The sequence below is a fragment of the Eurosta solidaginis genome, chromosome 4 (genome assembly GCF_040869045.1).
Source record: "Eurosta solidaginis isolate ZX-2024a chromosome 4, ASM4086904v1, whole genome shotgun sequence".
Taxonomy (NCBI): Eukaryota; Metazoa; Arthropoda; class Insecta; order Diptera; family Tephritidae; genus Eurosta; species Eurosta solidaginis.
The window spans coordinates 267,928,866-267,950,386 of record NC_090322.1 but is presented as its reverse complement, the minus strand read 5'-3'; the positions used below and the strand labels follow the sequence as shown (position 1 = coordinate 267,950,386).

General features: G+C 39.8%; 1 protein-coding gene across 18 annotated transcripts in view; it reads left to right on the top strand.

The window, feature by feature from the left end:
• Positions 1-21,521, top strand: part of rictor (rapamycin-insensitive companion of Tor) — a 152,828-nt gene that overhangs the window by 108,281 nt on the left and 23,026 nt on the right. For 17 of the 18 annotated variants that reach the window (XM_067786019.1, XM_067786018.1, XM_067786020.1 and 14 more), the window contains 15 exons: positions 652-1,040; positions 1,090-1,273; positions 1,354-1,521; positions 2,073-2,277; positions 4,411-4,614; positions 4,677-5,044; positions 5,118-5,297; positions 6,252-6,460; positions 6,520-6,814; positions 6,915-7,078; positions 10,615-10,947; positions 14,537-14,661; positions 14,735-15,323; positions 15,392-15,742; positions 15,804-15,901. In XM_067786019.1, coding sequence (XP_067642120.1) covers positions 652-1,040; positions 1,090-1,273; positions 1,354-1,521; positions 2,073-2,277; positions 4,411-4,614; positions 4,677-5,044; positions 5,118-5,297; positions 6,252-6,460; positions 6,520-6,814; positions 6,915-7,078; positions 10,615-10,947; positions 14,537-14,661; positions 14,735-15,323; positions 15,392-15,742; positions 15,804-15,901 — 3,862 coding nt within the window. The remainder of the gene's footprint in view (positions 1-651; positions 1,041-1,089; positions 1,274-1,353; positions 1,522-2,072; positions 2,278-4,410; positions 4,615-4,676; positions 5,045-5,117; positions 5,298-6,251; positions 6,461-6,519; positions 6,815-6,914; positions 7,079-10,614; positions 10,948-14,536; positions 14,662-14,734; positions 15,324-15,391; positions 15,743-15,803; positions 15,902-21,521) is intronic. The other variant, XM_067786021.1, reaches the window with a different exon arrangement.

Here is a 21,521-nt window from a genome sequence, read left to right as displayed (position 1 = left end):
CGCATATCACTTGCAAAATGTTTGCGGGAATTCTCGCAAACGGGCAGAGAACGATGCACCACAGTATCAAAAAAGCCTATAAGAAAATATTGCTTGATGCTCGTTAGCATCTCAAAGTGCTTGCCAAATAACTGTCGACGGGCACCCCGCTTAGAAAAACTTTGTTCTTATTAAAAAATCTTGTTTCTAAAATTTTGATATTGCTTTTTCCGGGACGTGAACCCAGGATCTTCGGTGTCTAGACCCTGGGAGAAATAGACGAACGAGGAAAACGGGTGCTCCCAATTGGCGACAGTTATCGCCAAGCAGGGATAGCTGGCGTGACTTGTTACGAAGCGGCCAAAATCGCTTAAGCGTCAATCAATGATGATGATGTACTACTGACTTCAGTTGTCCGTTTTATTGCAGTGAGGGTATTGCATCATGGAATGGATAAATATTTTTATGTATGTATGTATATGATGTTTTTTTAGATTACAAAATATTTTTAAATAACGGAAAAAATTTCAAGTTTGCAAATAAAAACCGTACCATTTTAACTTTTTTATATTTTATAACTTGTTAATCATATATCAAACAAGCATGTTCTCTTATGTATGTTCATGTCGCACTTAAGCAATAATATAATTAAATATTATGTAATGCTTACAGATTCGCAAAATGCTTGCAATATCACCATCTGATATCAATCCCGTGCTTGTACGGTGTTTAGTTTCGCTTGCTGATAGTGGCATCGAAGATGGTGACAAGAGGCTACAACATCAACAACATGGTGATAATATGTTGCGTGCTTGTTTGGCCACACTATGTGAATTTGCTGTATTGAATCCTGCATTACTGATCGTTTGCGGTGGCGTCACTGCCATCACGCGCAATATCCTGGAATGTCGCAATCCACGTATAGGCGAAAGTTTGTGTGGTGCGCTACTATTTTTGTTAGAATGGCCGCAAACGAGAAATATATCGGGTGTACGTCTAGATTGTCTTGCAGCTCCATACTGTGATTTTACATATCCATTAGGAATCATGGACAAAAACAAGTAAGATTGTTGTGTGTTTTTTCTTTTATTCTTATATGTATACATATAGTTTAATTTGTATATCTTTCATTTGTCTCAGAGATGCACGTGAGCTACGTTACACAAGCTGCCGGCTTGCACTACTCTCGGTCTTACGTAGCTGGACTGGTACTATTGAATTCTGTAATCCTAGCAAACCATCGGGCTTAAAAGCAATAGTAGATACATTATATCTGAATCAAACTGAAGTTAGAGTAAGTACAAAAATTGTGTGTCTATATTGCTTTTTATTAAGCGTGTACAACAACGTGTTTTGTAACTATTGCAATTTTAGAAAGCAATATTGGATTTGCTGTATGAGCTCTTAAGTGTGCAGCAACCACCCAGTACAAAAGAGGCTATGAAAGCTCTACAAACAGCTGACTCGGCAGAGTTCGAACAACCAGCTAGTACAGTGGATTATATGAAAGCGCTACAGACGGTTGACCCTTCCAATTTTCAGGTACATATTACATATACCATAAGAAATCCATCTGAAGATATTGAACATTTGAGGGGTAATAGCGAAATGCGTCCTTAAGCTACCTTTCATCTTACCTAAAACTGACCCTCCCCTTATCAATCACCTTAAACTACATCTCACGTAGGCAAACTCTCCTAAAACTACCCCTTACCCAAAACTATCTCTTAAGCAAAGCTACCTCTCTTTTAAAAATACTTCTCACGTTAAACTGCATCTTACGTTAAACCATATTGCAGCTAAAACTTACTCCTAACTTGTACATTCCTAAAGTTCCCTCTTTACCTCTTCCTTTTTTCTCTCTCTTCTTCCTCAATCTCCTTCACTCTCTCTCTACTCCTAAAAATTTTATCTACCACCACCCTTACTTCTACTATCACGATTATCCTCTTCCCCTCCTCTTCCTATCCCTTCAAACCCCCCCCCCCCCCCCCCCCTCATCTTATTTCTTATTGGGTTTACAGAATACTATGAACTTATACAGTTGTGCCTGTGTGAACAAATTTAGAGAATAATACAAACTATCATTTCAGGATGCTTGGTTGCTCAATAATGGCTTTGTTGCCACGGAAGGGCGTTCCATTCTGCCAAGTTTGGCGGCACGTGTCCCCAACGTTTGTGAGCAACATTTAGCGTTACTATTATACTGTTTTCTAGAGACTGGACTCCTGAATGCGCTTATAGAGGTAATCGTTTCGAGCGATACAGATCTGTCGGTGAGCGCAACCGTGCTGATTGGTATGTATAAATATGGTTTAAAAAGCGAAAAGATCAAAGTCGACAAATCAAAACAAAAGGCGGGAGAAAAAAAGATAGACACGTTAGTAGGGGTAAAAATGAGGCAGACTGAACAGGGGAACTCTTTTAAATATAAGTTTAGTATTTGAACAGTGTTGAGTATCTTAAAGATACGGTGGTATGCAATTTTGCTTACGTGGGTGGGGTCACCCCGGCTGCAGAAAAAAGTGTTTTTGATAATATTTCAAGTATATTTCCAAAACTTGGCATAAACAAAAAATAAATACATTACTTGAATTACCTCCGATGAGATTTAAGCCGAGTTTCTCTTCCAATTTGCATTGTCGCTGTTGTTGCAGTGCTTCGCCCGCTTCCAATATAAACCGATCCCTCAGAAATTGTGATCAATATCCTATAACAGAAGTCCGAGGAAACTTGCAGTTTCAACAGGGTTGGACTATAGAGATATGGGTGTAATAGGTGTTAGTTCCACATTGCTATTGAAACGATGGTTGGTGTCATGTGGGGACACGCTGCAAGCGAGAAATACATTGGGTATGTCGGTGTCGAGGACGGCAGCTGCAAGGCTGATGAATGTTCACTTCAAAGCTTCTCGAGGCAGAAATACACTCGGAGTGTAGGAGAAAAGAGGGAGATAAAGGGCAAAGAAAAGAGAAGTGGAACAGGAAGAAGGGAAAGGGTAGAAGCGGTTGTATGAAGCCTGGGAGCGAGAAGGGAGGAAAGGGAAAGAAGGAAAAAGAAGACAAAACATATTAAAAAGGGGGAGGAAAAGTAAAAGTGGCAGTTGAAGAGACCGAAAAAAGGGGAGCCTCCCTATTGAAGAAGGAAAAAAACGAAGTTGATAGGAGTACGAAAGAAGGCGAAGCAAAACGATGCAGAGTGCTGGGGAAAGGGGGAGAAAAAAAAAAGAAAAAGAAAACAGTGAGAGTGAGAGCAAGAGTAAAACAGCAAGCAGGAAAAGGTATTTTTATTATGGAATAACTTATTTTGGATATTTTATTAACGTAGCTCACGTTCTCTTGCTAAGTACTCATCCCTTTTTTTTATATAAACAAGGCTGTTCTCACCCATTTTAATAATTAATGTAGTATATGTATGTTTCTATTATATTAATTTAAGTATTATACTCAGCTCTTAATATTGCTTCTATAGCTGAGTAGTTTTAACTCTCGACGCTTGACAAATCGCTGTCCATCAATTACGTAAAAAAACAAAATGAACAAGATTAGCCTGGTTTCATTAAACCACTTGAGGGCAGTGCGCTGCCCTTTCCTTTAAACTCTGTGGGAAATTCATAAAATTTTTTTATATTTAAGATGTTGGAAATTAGAATTTTTTTTTAATATTGTGGGTAATTTCACAGAGTATCTGGCATCACCGTGTATGCCATGCTCACTTTTTAATAATGCTTTTTGTTTTGTCGACTAATGTAAATTACTCTTCCCTCAAGGTTTACACAGGAAAAAATACGTTACGCATATCACAAATATACTATTTTGATATTATTTGAAAGACAGACCAAAGAAGTTCATAAGTTGAAATAAACCAGACCTGTTAAATTTGAATTAGCATTAGCAATCAATTAGATGCCTATTTTAATGGCCAATGATTATTTCAATTGTTTTCGGAAAAAAACATTTACTAATTGATTACCATTAGAAAAAAAATCATAATTTTTTCCGATTATTGAAAAAAATAAAAAATAATCATTTTTGATTTTTTCTATTATTTTTGATTTTTTTTGACTTTTGATTATTTTATTAATTTTTCATTACTTTAGATTATTTTTGATTTTTTTCAATAATCGTAAAAAATCATGATTTTTTTGATTATTTTTTTAATCAATTGAAAAGTAATCATTAAAAATAGAAAATAATGGCAAGTAATCATTAAATGGCTTTTAAAGAAAATAATCAATAGAACGGCTAATCATTACCATTAGTAATCATTATTTAACAGGTCTGAAATAAACACCGTCACAAGTTGAAGTAACACCGTCTAGTTATTTTGCTTCTGCCTTGCCTTGTATGACTTTATAGTTATCAGTAAACAATTGTACCCATACATATAATAAATAACACATCTATACATCTAACTATTTATTCTAAAAAGGTAAAATTATGCATTTAATGCACACACACTTGCCTGCTGATGTTTGTAGTACCAGCCCGGCCCTGCCAACACTAATTTCTCATGCTACTCAGGGTAATCTAAATGCCACTGCCGCAATATCAGCTTTACAAAATTACCAAAAAATGTTACGCAATCGTCCTGTTTCATGTAGTTTATTTTTGGATGGTATTATACAAGGTGGAAGTAAGTGGAAAATATAAACTCTTTTATTTTTCGTATTTTCTAATTTTGATGTTTTTACTTAGACTTAATACAGACACGCCTATTTCGACGTGAAATCAACGCTCTGGATAATGTACGCTTATTCAATGGCAATAACATCCTACAATCTCCGGCAATTGCTGGACAACTAACAAATGTGGGTACTATGGGCGGTATTACTGCTACTAGTAGCGGTCTTGTTACGGTCGATCGCCAGCGCTTAGATTCGGTTTCGTCTAGTGATGAATCTAATACACAATCTTCATCACGCCGTTCAAGTTTTCGTTTAAAACGTAAACTTTTGCCTTTTTTCGAGAAGCAACGCGTAACAAAGTTAATACGTGATTCAAATGTGTTGACAACGGCCGATGGAAGTGGCTGGGATTGGGAAGTTGTTATTACTATATTGCGCGTAAGTTTCAATTCAATCTACAAATGTATATTATAGTTAAGTAATACATATAAATTAAATTTGTTTATTGCAGTCGAATCTAATGCGGAGAGTAGATGATACAGTTAATAATAATTTTCTCAAAGCGTTATTAGACTACTATAAGCCAAGCAAAAATCGTTTTTCTCATCAAGACTTAGATCCTCGCAGACCAATGCCGCCTTTCGTCATTGCTGGGTTGGACTTTATTGATTGGCTCTTGGCTAGCCCGATGGTACGTTAATTAGAAAATACACTTTTCGAGGTAGATTTTAATACTGTAAAGCCCAACTCACGGATTCCCGCAAAAAACACTTTTATATTTCGCCACATGAAATAAGCAAATTAGAATATTCACAGATTCGTATTGTCTGGGATGGTCAGTCTTCTGCTTTTAAATGGTTAAACTCTCAGCGTAGATAAAATGGGTTTTTATACTTAATTGGGCGTAAGACATATTTGAATGGAGTGTAAACATGCTATTACACATCAGCTGAATTTACTTTTTGAATGGAAGCAGAAGAATATATGTTGGGTTATGTTAGATAGAACTGACCGGTCAATAAAGATCTCATATAGATTGAATATGTTCATGGTGTTACCAGAATAAGTTGACGACCAAATGGAAAATCCCCAATTAGGTACCAGGCCTTATGTTATAGAATAACTCCGTCTTCTTATCAAATACTAGAAGTTTGCTAGGGCCTAGCTTATTTACTGCCTAGACATCTGACAACTCTGCCACATCTGGAGCCTTGACATGTGGAGCGCAGGACACGAACACAGAACATGCTAAATTGTTTTTTTCCTGCAAGATCGCACTTCCACTTATAAGCATGGGACATCAGAAGGCAGTGTCTAGTTGGTAAGCCCTGCTAAGTCTGAAGTTCCTTCATATTTAAAACGAATTGGTTAATTGTGGCGATGTTACTGGAATGCATAAGCTTGTGTTAAACGCATCTAAATGAAAAATTTCGTTGGGCCGCGGCCTTAACTTGTAGTAAAGTTGAAGATTGCCAACTTTTGTATGTCAGATGGCGCTAGTGTCGCTGGATCTGTCGTTCTTCATAAATATACGTGCAATCTACTCATACATAAGTTTGCGTTCAACGCATCTACATATAAGAAAAAATACCTTTTAAATTACCATTACTATTCTACCCATTTTCAATCTCAATTTTTTTTATAGATGGAAAGCATACGAATACTCACTGATTTCTTTTCGGACGTAAGCAAACAACTACAAGCGGTGAGCTCTTCTGGTCGGGTACATGATTGCCTCTTCAGTCCACAGCACATGGATAAAACAATGTGCCAGCAGTATTTTTTATTCATTGGCCGCATGTGTCGCGCCCAAAAGGGCATACGAATTTTAACAGACACTGCTGTTTTTGAGCAGTAAGTCGGTTGAATGTTTTAATGAAATGAAATAAAAAATAATTTTTATTTATTTTCAGCTTAGTAAATTTAGTGCGTAACACGGAACATGTTTGCTATGTGAAGTTAACCGTTTCGGGACTAGATTATCCTTTAGAGTCGATAACACGTAAAGTTTTGGAAAAAGCTTTGCAATCATCAAAAATTCGTGGTGGTCGGTTATATGCTACGCAATTTTTGACTGTATTATTACGTGCACGATTAAAAGACTTTGAAGTTTGGGGTATACCATTGATAATACAACAAACTAAAGACCCAGATCGTAGTGTTGTACTAGCAGCGCTTGATGTGCTTGAAGAGGCTTGTCACGAAAAGGTAACCAAAAAAAAAAAAACAAGTTCTAATTTTAATTTAATTTAATAAGTGCATTTTTTAAATTATTATTAATGCTCTGATTTCTTTTTCATTTATTAAGTATTATCTTGAAGAGATTGTTAGCTTATGGCCAAATCTGAAGTCGCTCGGCGATGGAGGTAGTTTAATAATGGTGCGTTATTATTCTCTATCGCGTGGTTTGAACCACTTAAAAGCGCGTATACAAGAAGAGATTGAGTTTTGGAAAAATGCCTATAACAAACGGTAAGCGCGTGAATACAAAATAAACATTTAGCTGGCTTATATTCAATACTCTCCATCAGCAAACTTTACTAAGATGAGTTTTAGGTAGTAAAATAATCTCTGACTCTACTTTCATACATACATATATGGTCATAATACCAGCTTTAAAACTTAGCTCGAATGATATTATTTCTCGATTTTAAAGTTTTTATTTATCAGCAATGACATTTTTTGTTTGCAAAAGCATATTATATCAACTTGCTTATGCATAGGTATTATAGCATTAATCGGGAATATTGTTGTTGTAATGATAAAGACACTCCCCGAAGGGTTTGGGGAGTGTTAGACTGGTTTACAGCCAAAATGAACCAGAGACGCCATTAAGAAATTCCTATGTAAAATCACCCCTGATTTCGAAAATCAAGGTTATTTTTTATTCTATGGTAACGTTTTTGAGATATATACAAATAATGGTTTTTTCAAAAAAAAAAAAAAAAAAAATTAAGTCCACTTAATCGTATATATCTCAAGAACGAATTGAGCAATTCAAAAACGGTTTGAAGCTTTTAAAAGGTAATAATTTGCTATAAACTGTGCATACAACACTTTTTGTTAGGCCCTGCAGATTCAAAGATAACGAACAATAATTACGGATTTTTTCCATTTGTTTTGTAAAAATATAAAAAAATTTGTATTTTTCGAGGAAGGATCTCGAAAACTTTTTATTTTTTTGCAGATTAGCTTTTTTATCTCTAAGCTCTGTTTTATTACAAAAAAAAAAAAAAAAATAAGCTTTCATTCAACAAAATCGATGGACTAATACAAAAGTTATAAGCATTCATGTAAATATTCCCATTTAATACTTAAGTACCCTACTGGTACATATGTGTTAGTATTCGTATATCAGTTAGTTAGCTTTTGCAGATTTTTTGGTTTTCTCTCTAAGCTCTGTTTTATTACAAAAAAATAAGCTTTCATTCAACTAAATCGATGGACTAATACAAAAGTTATAAGCATTCAAGTAAATATATCCATTTAATACTTAAGTACCCTACTGGTACATATGTGTTAGTATTCGTATATCAGTTAGTTACCTTTTGCAGATTTTTTTGTTTTCTCTCTAAGCTCTGTTTTATTACAAAAAAATAAGCTTTCATTCAACTAAATCGATGGACTAATACAAAAGTTATAAGCATTCAAGTAAATATATCCATTTAATCCATTTATCCATTCAATTCGTATATCAGTTAGTTAGCAAATATTAACACATATGTACCAGTAGGGTACTTAAGTATTATGTGGATATATTTACTTGAATGCTTATAACTTTTGTATTAGTCCATCGATTTTGTTGAATGAAAGCTTATTTTTTTTGTAATAAAACAGTGCTTAGAGAGAAAACAAACAAATCCGCAAAAAATAAAAAGGTTTCGAGATCTTTCCTTGCAAAGTGCAAATTTTTTTATAATTTTACAAAAAAAAAATCCGTAATGATTGTTCGTTATCTTTGAATCTGCAGGGCCTAGCAAAAAGTGTTGTATGCACAGTTTATAACAAATTTTTTACCTTTTAAAAGCTTCATACCGTTTTGGAATTGCTTAATTCGTTCTTGAGATATATATGATTAAGTGGACCCAAGTTTTGTTTTTTTTGGAAAAAACCGTTATTCGTAAATATCTCAAAAACTTACCATAGAATTAAAAATAACCTCGATTTTCGAAATCAGGGGGTGATTTTACATAGGAATTTCATAATGACGTCTCTGGTGCAAAAAAAAAATGGAATTTGTGATCCAGTGTTATCGATGTGATGCTCCTTTACCGTATACAGATCCGGCACGCTCCGGTAACACAGCACCATCATTCAACTAAATCGATGGACTAATACAAAAGTTATAAGCATTCAAGTAAATATATCCATTTAATCCATTTATCCATTCAATTCGTATATCAGTTAGTTAGCAAATATTAACACATATGTACCAGTAGGGTACTTAAGTATTAAGTGGATATATTTACTTGAATGCTTATAACTTTTGTATTAGTCCATCGATTTTGTTGAATGAAATAAATATCTCAAAAACTTACCATAGAATTAAAAATAACCTCGATTTTCGAAATCAGGGGGTGATTTTACATAGGAATTTCATAATGACGTCTCTGGTGCAAAAAAAAAATGGAATTTGTGATCCAGTGTTATCGATGTGATGCTCCTTTACCGTATACAGATCCGGCACGCTCCGGTAACACAGCACCATCATTCAACTAAATCGATGGACTAATACAAAAGTTATAAGCATTCAAGTAAATATATCCATTTAATCCATTTATCCATTCAATTCGTATATCAGTTAGTTAGCAAATATTAACACATATGTACCAGTAGGGTACTTAAGTATTAAGTGGATATATTTACTTGAATGCTTATAACTTTTGTATTAGTCCATCGATTTTGTTGAATGAAAGCTTATTTTTTTTGTAATAAAACAGTGCTTAGAGAGAAAACAAACAAATCCGCAAAAAATAAAAAGGTTTCGAGATCTTTCCTTGCAAAGTGCAAATTTTTTTATAATTTTACAAAAAAAAATCCGTAATGATTGTTCGTTATCTTTGAATCTGCAGGGCCTAGCAAAAAGTGTTGTATGCACAGTTTATAACAAATTTTATTACCTTTTAAAAGCTTCATACCGTTTTGGAATTGCTTAATTCGTTCTTGAGATATATATGATTAAGTGGACCCAAGTTTTGTTTTTTTTGGAAAAAACCGTTATTCGTAAATATCTCAAAAACGTTACCATAGAATTAAAAATAACCTCGATTTTCGAAATCAGGGGGTGATTTTACATAGGAATTTCATAATGACGTCTCTGGTGCAAAAAAAAAATGGAATTTGTGATCCAGTGTTATCGATGTGATGCTCCTTTACCGTATACAGATCCGGCACGCTCCGGTAACACAGCACCATTAAGGTACTAGCCCGACCATCTCGGGAACGATTGATATGACCACATTAAACCTTCTAGGCCATCCCGCCCCAACCCCCTAGTGGCATTAGGAACTTGGGGGGCGCCAGAGCCTCGCCTGCTAAACATGTGTATGTTATATTCATAGTTGTAACAGGATTCCCCACGTGTAGGTGAGGTCGACAATTGGGTTGCGGAAGCTTTGAAGCTATAAAGCTTTGTATTGAGCTTATTAACGCCTTGAATCCCTAACGTTGAGGTGTCATGATTTCGATAATGACATAAACACATAAACTTACATATTTCAATACTAGCAGTATCGAAAATAAAAATTGATTCGTTTGTCCTTCTGTAAAGTTTTTTATAATACTTAAAATTACGCGAATGGGTGCTAAAAAATCCTATTGAGTAGTCAAATACACTCAGTTTAATTAAGTTTAAAAGTTAGATTAAGCTTTTTGCTATTCGAATGAAAATTGTTTTCATAAAAAATTTTATTGATAAAGGTGTTTGCAGAACAGGGAGAATATTCGATTATTGAATACATATGTAGATTATGATTGAACATTTGTGTCTTCTTGTTAATATCAATTAGTTATGTCCTGCTTGTCGAGGCTAATACACATTCCAGTTTAACATTACATATACGCAATGAAGATGGATATTATAGTCGCCGTAATTGCAATACTCGACCAAATATAATTCCACCAAATATTCCACCACATTTATATGGTCAAATGGTGCAAACAACACAAGGTACAACGGCGCTGAGAAAGTATGGTGATTTACCACAATTGGTTGAGGTGATTAATCGAGGAAAGTGTTCAGATTATGTTGAATGTTTGGAATTGAAGTCAGCGATTTGGGCTGTGGGACATGCATCCACGCACTCGAATGGAATTGAATATTTTGTTGAATCAGGATCAAGGTGAGTCTATAAATTTGTTTATTTTATAATCAAGCATATAGACTTGTCTTATAAAATTATGTACCTACCTTACCTTCGAGATCGATATGCGACTGGATCACTTCGGGATTATTTTCCAGATTGCAGAATTGTTTTGGCTTTATTGAGATAATTTCGGTGCCTATTACTACCCTTCAAAAAACGCGAGTACTCTATAAAGAGTGTAAGGAATACTCCTTTGGGAGTATAGGAGTGTTCCAAAACTAATCTGTATTCATACAAAAAATGTGCTCCAATTAACATTGCGATGTTCTAGGAGAAAAGTAGGTGATCCCACTCTCGCTTTGTTTGTGAGTATTCCATAGAGTACATACGTGAGAGTACTTTCCAAAGAACTTTCACTGTAGTACTCCATGGAGCACCCACAGAGGATCATATGCCAAAGTACTAAAGAGGAATTGTGTCGGAAAGAATTATCGGAGTGAATTTAATTTAAAATGAAAGTAAATGAAGAGGGGCAATACAACTTTTATATTTTATACTACGAATATTCTTATGTTATTTAGCATTTACGTGAATAAAGAAACTAATATTTCTCTATACTATAGTATGTATACATAAAACCAGTGCGCGGTTGCATTTTATCAGAGTACCCATAGTAAAATTTTATTATCAGTTATTTGTATGCAATATTTTACTTTTGGAAACTCTGTTCGATCGTCATCGTGTCGTGATCACGGTCGTTAAAAAACGAGCAGTGATCGGCTGATGGTGGTCCGCAAACGCATTGCAAAGGAGTATTGTTAGAGTACTCCAACATGAAGAAAATGGAACACGTAATCCAACAATTTTTGCAGGGTAACAATCATTCGATTGAAAATATCTGAAAAGTCTGACATTTTTTTTGTTTGAGGATATTTTTTATTTCTGTTTTTTGAAAAATTAAAAACGAAAACGGTTCTACGGTATAAACTAATTTAAAAAGATAGTTATTTCAATATATTTATTCTGAGTTCAACTTCACCATTAAAATAGCTGTTAGGTTCCCATCGTAAAAGTGGTAGCGTAAATTACTGAGAATTAGTTTAAGTGCGTCAACATCCATTCGCTTCTCCTTGCATGTGTCGATCTCTGTGAAAGCTTTCCGCATGTAATCTGTTGTACAAAGATGCTCTTCATGTGAGGGATATTCAGAAAGCTCCATGCATAGAACGCCGATTTGTAGTTTTGAGGAACTTCTTTGCTTAGATTCTTCATTAATGTAAATTGACTCGGCGTTTTCTGCTGTTGCTGACTGTGTAACTGTAGACGTCTATTAAAAAATAGCAAAAAACATACTTCAAATTGGGGACTAGCCTTTTCAAAAATCGTTGTGGAAAATTCCTAAGAGCTGACTCTTTTGCAGCTTAACCGTCAGGATATTCACAGGTGCAAGAACGGAGACTGTTGTTTCGATTTGCAACCATTCTTCAGGATAAAATTCCCTCGACAACGTGTCATTATCTAGGCAGAGATCTTTCACTCCTAAAATGCCCTTCATAATTATATATATCCAGCCTCAGCGACTTGAAACGTCGACAAATGGTCCTGTAACGATCCCGAAGGAGTCTCGAAATTATTTCCCAATTAATCCCCAAAAGGCCCGGAAGTGATCCAGAAACAGTACCGGACTATTCTGAAACAGTCTCTTGGTGTTACCAACTGACGCCAGTTAGTCAAGCAAGAAAGCGACTGGCGCGACTTTTCGCACGGTCATAACCGTATAATTTGTTAAGCGTCAATTAAGTATGTACCGAAATGGTTCCCAAAACAATTTCAAAAGAGCAACGATCCCGAAACAATACTGGAATGATCCCGACGTGGTCCCAGAAACTAAGCTGGAACTTTTCTGTTTACATGCAATTCCGCTTATTTCAAATCTCCTACTAAGGTTCGAATCACTAAACTGTTGAATAAATAACTCCAATATTGAATAATAGAAAAATGGCCTTTATTAAAGTACTTCACAATAAATAATACTGCTTTTGCTCGCCAGATAGCGTCTTAATCAAAACTGCCTCTCGAGCCTCTATTGTTGGTGCTTTTATACTCTGTGATTTCCTCGTGGCATCTTCTAGGCGCTTCCAGAATTTACTTACTCCACAATTACAAATGCATACTTTTGAGAGCATCTCAGCTAAGATATCTGCATATGTTTGTGCATCTCCTCTCCGCTGCGTGTACGTACATATGTGTAGACATTATGATTTATTCGTTTATGTAGATACGTGATTGATTTATGGATGTGCATACAGTCACTGCTTAGCATCGGCTTAGAGATGGCAGTACCCGTTAGTGTTGCTAATATTCGTAACACTGCCCTCCGCCTAAGTCTGATCGTCCCCATCAGACAAATCTCTCGATCTAAACGCTGCCAGCCTTTCCAAATGAACCACTTTCATTTTGGTTCGTGGTTTGCCAATGATTTGTATGCGGTACACTACATCGTTGATCCGTTTTATAACTTTGTAGGGGCCTTCCCAATTACACTGCAAGTTCGGGGACAAACTTTTTTTTTGTTGTGGGTTGTATAACAGCACCAAATCTTCTTCCTGAAAACCTTCCGAATTAATTGCTTTATCGTATCGGGCTTTCATATTGTCACTCATAATCTTTGCTCGCTGTCTTACAAGATCGTGTATCTCTCTCAGCTCTTCTTCCAAGACACTAGTGGATTTCTTGACATTTCTCTCCGCATCGGCATCTATCCCAAACTTCAAATCAGCTGGCAGTCGAAGGTCATTGCCAAAAATTACTTTTTCAGGGGTTTGGCCCGTTTGAGGAGTATTATGACCAGACGTTGCCCCCCCCCCCCCACCAGCGGGTTAGGGGGTTAGAATATACCCGCGGTAGGTATGCCTGTCTTAAGAGACGACTAAAATACCAAATAGATTAAAGGGGTTGTGTAGCGCATCCCTCTCAGGTTGCTAGCGCAATATATAGCTTCCCCAAACCCAATTGTCAACCTCACCTATCCGTGGCAAATCCTGCTTCATTAACAGCCGAGGCTCTGGCGACCCCGAACTCCTCATGGATGCAGGGGGTGGGAGGGCGGTATGGCCTAGAAGGTCCCATGTTCCCGAGATGGTCGGACTTGGTACCGGAACGTACCGGATCTACATCCGGCGAAGGGCAATCAACTCGATAACTCTCCCCAAGGCCTTAGGGAAGAGTCCTTATCGCTACAACAACAACAACAACAACAAAAACCACGCGCTGCCCTGAAATCGGGCCTGTTCCGTCGGAGCAGTTGTAAGAAATACGCGTTGCTCGTGTCCGTCGCTCGACAAGCTATGAATCCAGCTATCAAGAGTGACACAGCTATCAGATCTAGAAGTGGCAAGTAGCAAAGCGATATTGTTTTTCAGATTGGCCGTTAAGCAAAATTCTGCTAATACTAGGGATTATTATCGCCTCGTGGATAAAGGGGCATACTAGTTCAAAATTTGTGCTCATAAAGGGAAATTTATTCCCTTCATGACTGAAACGCTACGTTTTATTGTGCATTATTTAAAGAGATCAAGAAATTTTCCATGTATAAATAAATACTCGCCCCAACATTTCTTTTCAGAATCTACGAAAAATTGATAATATTAGCAACAAAATGTGTGGTTTACTCGATACGTGCTGTCTGCTTCAGTGTACTGGGTATAATTGGCGGCACAAATGATGGTGCAAATATTCTCTACAAACTAAGTATGAATTCAATTCATTAAAAAACTGTAACCTCTTATTCCAACATTCAACTCTATTGTATTTTCATCCACAGATTGGTTGTGTGTGCGTCATGACCGCAACACGATTTGGCCAGTACATCAGCCTGAAGATTGGATGTCACATAATTTTACACCAGTGCGCCATCCATACGAAGATATGCCACCGTATAATTATACAGGCATAGATGACCAAATTGATGGTTCCTATACGGGTAGCTATTGGAATTTATTATTGAGTAGTAGTAGCACAACTGGTGGAGGAGGAGGACGTGAAGGTGGTGGTGGTGCTGCTAGTGCTAGCTCCGATGCACAAGATGCCAATACTACCACAGAAAGTAGTAAAACGGGTGATGATGTTTGTGCAACGAAACCGCCGCAGCACCAACAACTGCAACAACAGCAAGTGGTTGCAACAAAATCGAAAACCTTACCAGAAGGCACCTACATGCGACATGGCAAGCACCAACGTTCGCTCTCCGAATCTAAAACCACAGATGTAATTAATTTAATAAGTGGGACTGCGATTGGAGCGATGAGCATACATCATCCAGCACATCGTGTACGCTATAATTCATACACCGATTCAAATACATCGGGTGTGAGTAGCTGTGAGTCGGTGACGGTGCGAATGCCGCCTATGGGGTAAAGGACTATTGTTGTTAGCCATTTAGATTCATAGTATTTATGAAATATTTATTATTATTTTTCAGTGATTTTCAACAATTCCCCTTGAGTCCTATACCAAGTATGTCGAATTTAGTTGTAGATGTACCGCCACAAAGAAGTCTTCTATTACGTGGCACTTCTTTAGTTGGTGCTTCATATTTGCATACTGCACTCAGTCCTGCTGATATAAAAGGTTATGCTCAGTTACGTTCACTGCGTAAGTATTGTCGACCGATGGTTTCAGAATCAGCCACAGATGTTTATGATATCATCGATCGCATTGAATTTCTTTCGCTTGGTTCTTCGGTGATGCGTCCACGTAAATCATCCTTTGGTGAATCGCAACGTCGTATAAAAGTGCGTAGCCTGGATCGACAATCGTCACTCCATATGCCGTAAGTGAGTTGTGGCATTTAAATTTTGCAATAACTATAATTTTTTTAAATTGTTTTACAGTCGCTTGGATTTTGAAGAGCTACAGCAAGTTCCACTGCCAACCCTAGCCGCACCAAAGTTTTTGGCCCAAAATGATTCGAAGGGCCCTTGCTATGCAGGTACAGACTGTACTATTGATACATTTTTAGTTTGCGTACATTTTGTCATTAACACGTCCAAATAATAGAGTTGGGAGTCAAACTAGATTATTTAGTATCCACCAAATTCATGCACTTAAACACTATTACTCCGAAGGTTCGCCTCTGTCGGTTCTATGGCATTGTGGATGAAAATGCTGATGTCATTTTCCTTGTTGTTGTTGTAGCGATAAGGACACTCCCCGAAGGGTTTAGGGAGTGTTATCGATGTTGATGGTCCTTTGCCGGATGCAGATCCGGTACGTCCCGCTAACAGGCACCATTAAATACTAGTATGACCACCTGAAACTTTCTAGGCCATACCGCCCTCCCGGCCCCTAGATCCATGAGGAAAGGGTTGCGCTACAAAACCCCTTGAAACCTGCCGCGGGTATATTCTAAGTCTCCTAACCCGCTGGGGGACATTTTACTTCTTCTTTGTGAGCAGTGCCTCGCCCCATGTTGTTGTTCTTGTAGCAATGCTCGCCCCACCTAATAGCCGCGACCGATCACAAATTGTCATCAATATCCTCTAACGGGAGTCCAAGGAAACTTGCCGTTTCAACAGGGGTGGACCATAAGGAAAGGGGTGTTAGAGGCGTTGGTTCCACATTACAATTGAAGAGATGGTTGGTGTCATGTGGGGACACATTGCAAGCGGGGCATACATTTTGTATGTCGGGGTTGATTCTGGATAGGTAAGAGTTTAACCTGTTACAGTATCCAGAACGAAGTTGAGCAAGAGTGACACGCGTTTCCCTGGGGAGTATGCGTTCCTCTTCCGCAAGTTTTGGATAATTTTCGTACTGGATTGACCGGGCAATTCCCGGCATAAAGGTCCGACGCCTGTTTATGGAGTTCACCAAGGACCTGCTTGTGTTTTTTCACTTCATACGGCTGGGTTCTCAGGTGCCGTATTTCCTCAAAATGCTTACGGAGATGACTCCTTAAGCCCCTAGGCGGTGCTGGTTCATCAATCAGATGTCTGTTGGGATGCCCAGGTTTCTGGGTATTCAACAGGAACTGTTTGGTCAGCATCTCATTTCTCTCCCTGATGGGGAGTATTCTCACCTCATTATGCAGATGGTGTTCTGGGGACATAAGAAGGCAGCCCGTGGCGATTCTGAGAGCAGTATTTTGGCAGGCCTGTAGTTTCTTCCAGTGGGTGATTTTTAGGCTTGGCGACCATATGGGTGACGCGTAGCACGAATCGGCTGGCTAATTGCTTTGTATGTAGTCATGAGCGTTTCTTTATCTTTTCCCCAAGTACTGCCAGCGAGGGATTTGAGGATTTTGTTACGGCTCTGAATTCTCGGAACAATTGCGGCTGCGTGCTCACCAAAATGTAGATCCTGATCAAACGTCACACCCAAGATTTTGGGGTGTCGGACAGTCGGTAGCGTAGTGGCATCGACGTGGATGTTCAAAATGGTCGACATTTGGGGCGTCCATGTTGTAAATAAGGTCGCGGAAGATTTAGTCGGTGATAATGCCAGGTTTCGCGAGGCGAAAAAACTGGAGAGATCAGGGAGGTAGCCGTTTATTTTATTGCATAGCGCATCGATCTTTGGGCCTGGGCCTGTGGCCATTATTGTGCAGTCATCGGCGTAGGAAACGATTGTGACTCCTTCCGGTGGTGAAGGTAGCTTAGATATGTATAAATTAAACAAAAGTGGGGATAGGACACCACCCTGTGGCACCCCCTGTTTAATTCTCCTTGGTTTTGATGTTTCGTTTCTAAATTGCACCGATGCCTGCCGACCACCCAGATAATTTGCGGTCCACCTTTTAAGACATGGGGGAAGGGTAGACCCTTCCAGGTCCTGCAGTAACGAGTCACCGTATCAAAAGCTTTTGATAGGTCTAGCGCTACGAGTACTGTTCTGTGGTGGGGGTATTGATTTAAACTGCAATTTATCTGGGTGCTAATGGCATTTAGCGCGGTGGTAGTGCTATGGAGTTTTCTGAAGCCATGCTGATGAGGGGCTAGCTGCAAATTTGCTTGGAAATAAGGGAGCAAAATGGCTTCAAGCGTCTTTGCCACTGGCGATAGGAGAGATATCGGACGATACGACTCACCTATGTTAGCTGGTTTCCCAGGCTTTAGTAGCGGGACCACCTTGGCCATTTTCCATTTCTCAGGTATGACAAAGGTGGAAAGAGACAGATTGAAGACATGCGCTAAATATTTGAACCCCTCTTTCCCTAGGTTTTTAAGCATCGGTATGGCTATGCCGTCTGGGCCCACTGCTTTGGATGGTTTAGCACGACCAATGGCGTCCTCAACCTCTTTAGCGGTGATGGTGATTGGTGACGCGCTGAATTTGTGTTTATGTGCGCGTCTATTGGCTCTCCGTCTATCTCTGTCGACCGTAGGATGCATATAGATATATTGTCGGCAGAAAGCGCTCGCGCATTTTTTCGCGTCCGACAGCACTTTGTCGCCAAAGGCGATGGAAACTTTGTCTTTGTGCTTAGTCGGATTCGATAGGGACTTTACGGTGGACCAAAGTTTACTCACACCGGTAGAGAGGTTACAATCTCTTAGGTGCTCCTCCCATTTCGCCCGCTTGTGTTCATCTACAAGCAATCTGATGCGTTGGTTTATATCCCTTATTTGGGGGTCGCCTGGGTCAAGCTGTCTTATAAGGTCACGTTCTCTCGCTAAGTTTGCGGCCTCCGCCGGGAAGTGGGGCCGGATTTCAGGAATTCTCCCGGCGGGAATGAAATGTGCCGAGGCGGATTTAATGACCTTACGGAAGGCACGCTCCCCTTGGCGGGCATCAGTCGGGATAGGGAGGGCAGCTAGGCGGCTGTCTGTAAAGGATTTATATTCTTCCCACTTTCCTTTTTTGAAGTTTATGAAAGTGCGTTTTTCAGCGACGATGAAGTCGGCGTTACGCTCAAGCGAAATAAGTATGGGCAGGTGGTCGGATGCCAATGTTACCATCGGCTGCCAGTTGACGCAGTTTACGAGTTCTGTGCTCACGATTGAGATATCTGGCGAGCTGTGACAGCTTCCTACCATACGAGTGGGGGCGTCTCCTTTTATTGTGCAGAACGTCGTTTCTTCTATTTGATCCGCCAACATCTCACCCCTACTGTCCGCCCGAAAGTTTGAATGCCATAGATCATGATGGGCATTGAAATCGCCTAAGATAATGCGATTGTTGCCAGTGAGTAAGGCCCTGATATTAGGGCGGTATCGACTGGGGCAACAGGTGGCAGGAGGGATGTAGATGTTGATGATTTCTAGGTTTGCATCGCCTGACCGGACAGATAGGCCTTGACGTTCTAAGACATTGTCCCTGCGGTCGATGCCAGGATCAAATATACAATATTGCACAGAGTGGTGTATGATAAACGCGAGACCGCCTCCATTTCCGCTCTCGCGGTCTTTCGCGGACGTTATACCCAGAGCAGGTCTGCAATGCAGATCTTGCTGTGAGTTTAGTCTCTTGAATCGCAGCAATGCGGATGTTGTGCCGCTTCATGAAATCGACTATCTCTGTAATCTTCCCAGTTAGTCCATTACAGTTTAACTGCAGAATTCTGAAGTGCATAAGGGGAGACGTCGCCACTCTGGGGGTAAGTGACGGGTGACTACGCCTGGGTTGGGGAAGGCCAGGACGCAATTGCTGTTGTGGCCCTAGGACTGGGCGTCCTTGCGCAGGGATTGGGGTACCCGGATGATTTGGGTTTGCGACCTGGCAACATGGCGCGATGAAACCCGTCGGGGGGTTGCCGTCGCGGAGACCAGAACATCTAGGGAAGTGGCACCACCCAAGGCAGGAGCTGCATTGGGCGGATGTCGCAAACATATATATTCTATGCTGGCAAACGGAGGTAGGGACTAAGAGTCTGTTTCCCTGACCTACACGATTGCTGCCGGAAAAGAGGGGCATTGCTGCCTCGCCCCATCCTATAGGTTAGTTAGGATAGTTTAACCTATTACGGTATCCAGATGAAAGTTGTGCTAAAGCGACGCACTGCTTCCTGGGGAGTCTGCTTTCTTCATCTGCGAATTTCAAGTATTGGTCTCTAAGAACGGGGTTCGCCGGGCATTTATCCGTATATGACTAGACGACTTATCGTGGTCGAGGTTGAGGCAGTGACGCCAGATTGTGGCAAATTACCCTTTTTGAGTGATATTTCACTATAATGTTTAACGAAAGGTGAAAGAGGGAATTTTTTTTGTCCTCCATATAAAAAAGGGATCTTGTAGCAAAACGACCTATGTATGAAATGTTTGTAATAAAAAAACACGAAAATTTCAGAAGTCATATAGGCAGTACACATGGTCTCCTGTTCGCCGTGTGTAAAAATTTTACATGAATACGGCACTCTTGAGAATTGCACAAAAATTAGGAATATTTCATTACATTCTTATGTCCGCTACAAAAAAAAACGCGTTTCCGAAGAAGTTGTCATGAGGTGGAAGAGTGCGCTTCCCAAGGCAGTCGGTTCTATGTACCGGAGCGACTCGGGATTTTTCCCGATCAAGGACTGTCATTTCAGTGTAACCCCATTTAATTTGTTGCGTCCCTCCCACAAATTGTCATCCTCACAGCAGCTCCTTGCAGCGGGACTGCTCCATATTCTCTTGCTCCGGGAAGTTATCGAATCCAATCCGGGTCCGTCTCCTGACCGCGGTCCTGAGAAGTTGTTTTGCTGCATCTGCCGGAAAAGAATCTTTTTAGGACGGTCATACTCTGTTCAGTGTGTCTCGTGTAAGGGATGGTTGCATCGGACAGGTTCTGGGCTTGACCCCAAAACCCGACGTCCACGTTGGTTGGTTGGTTGCTGTGCTGCCCGGCTATGGAGCCGGGCCCAAGTAGCGCTCTAGGCGCCATTTTGATGCACTTTCTCATGGAACCAATTTATGTGTTGGCTGATGTACCGTGCGTGTTGCTTTACTCAAACCACTTGGTTAAAACTATAAACTTACTGATGTCCTTGATGCGGCAGTTTGACACCGCCCTTAAGTCGGGAAACACATAGTTGCCTAGAGTTCGGAACCGAAAGTTCGCGAGGGCTGGGCACTCGCAGAGGAAGTGGGTAACCGATACCTCGGCACCCTCCTGTCTACAGCTCCTACACCTCTCATTGTAGGGGATACCCATTCTACGACGTCCACGTAACTTTTATAAATCTTTTGTGGCTCCTTGCTGTTCACGCCCAAGGGGGTCCCGTAGTCTACGCCTAAGCCCCCCCACTACCTGCCAGTAGCCCCGCTGCTCAGCAAGCCACAACAAGTACCCGCTGCTGCTCGCGCCCCACAGCGCCAACAACTCAAACAGCTGCTGCCACTCACAACTGCTATCTTCGTAGTAGAGTCGGTAGCAATGCTGAGCATCAGCCCCTGCCCCCGTCAGAGTGGCGACGTCTCCCCCTATGCACTTCAGAATTCTGCAGTTAAACTGTAATGGACTAACTGGGAAGATTACGGAGATAGTCGATTTCATGAAGCGGCATAACATCTGCATTGCGGCGATTCAAAAGACTAAACTCACAGCGAGATATGCATTGCAGACCTGCTCTGGGTATAATGTCTACAGAAAAGATCGCGAGAGCGGAAATGGAGGCGGCCTCGCGTTTATCA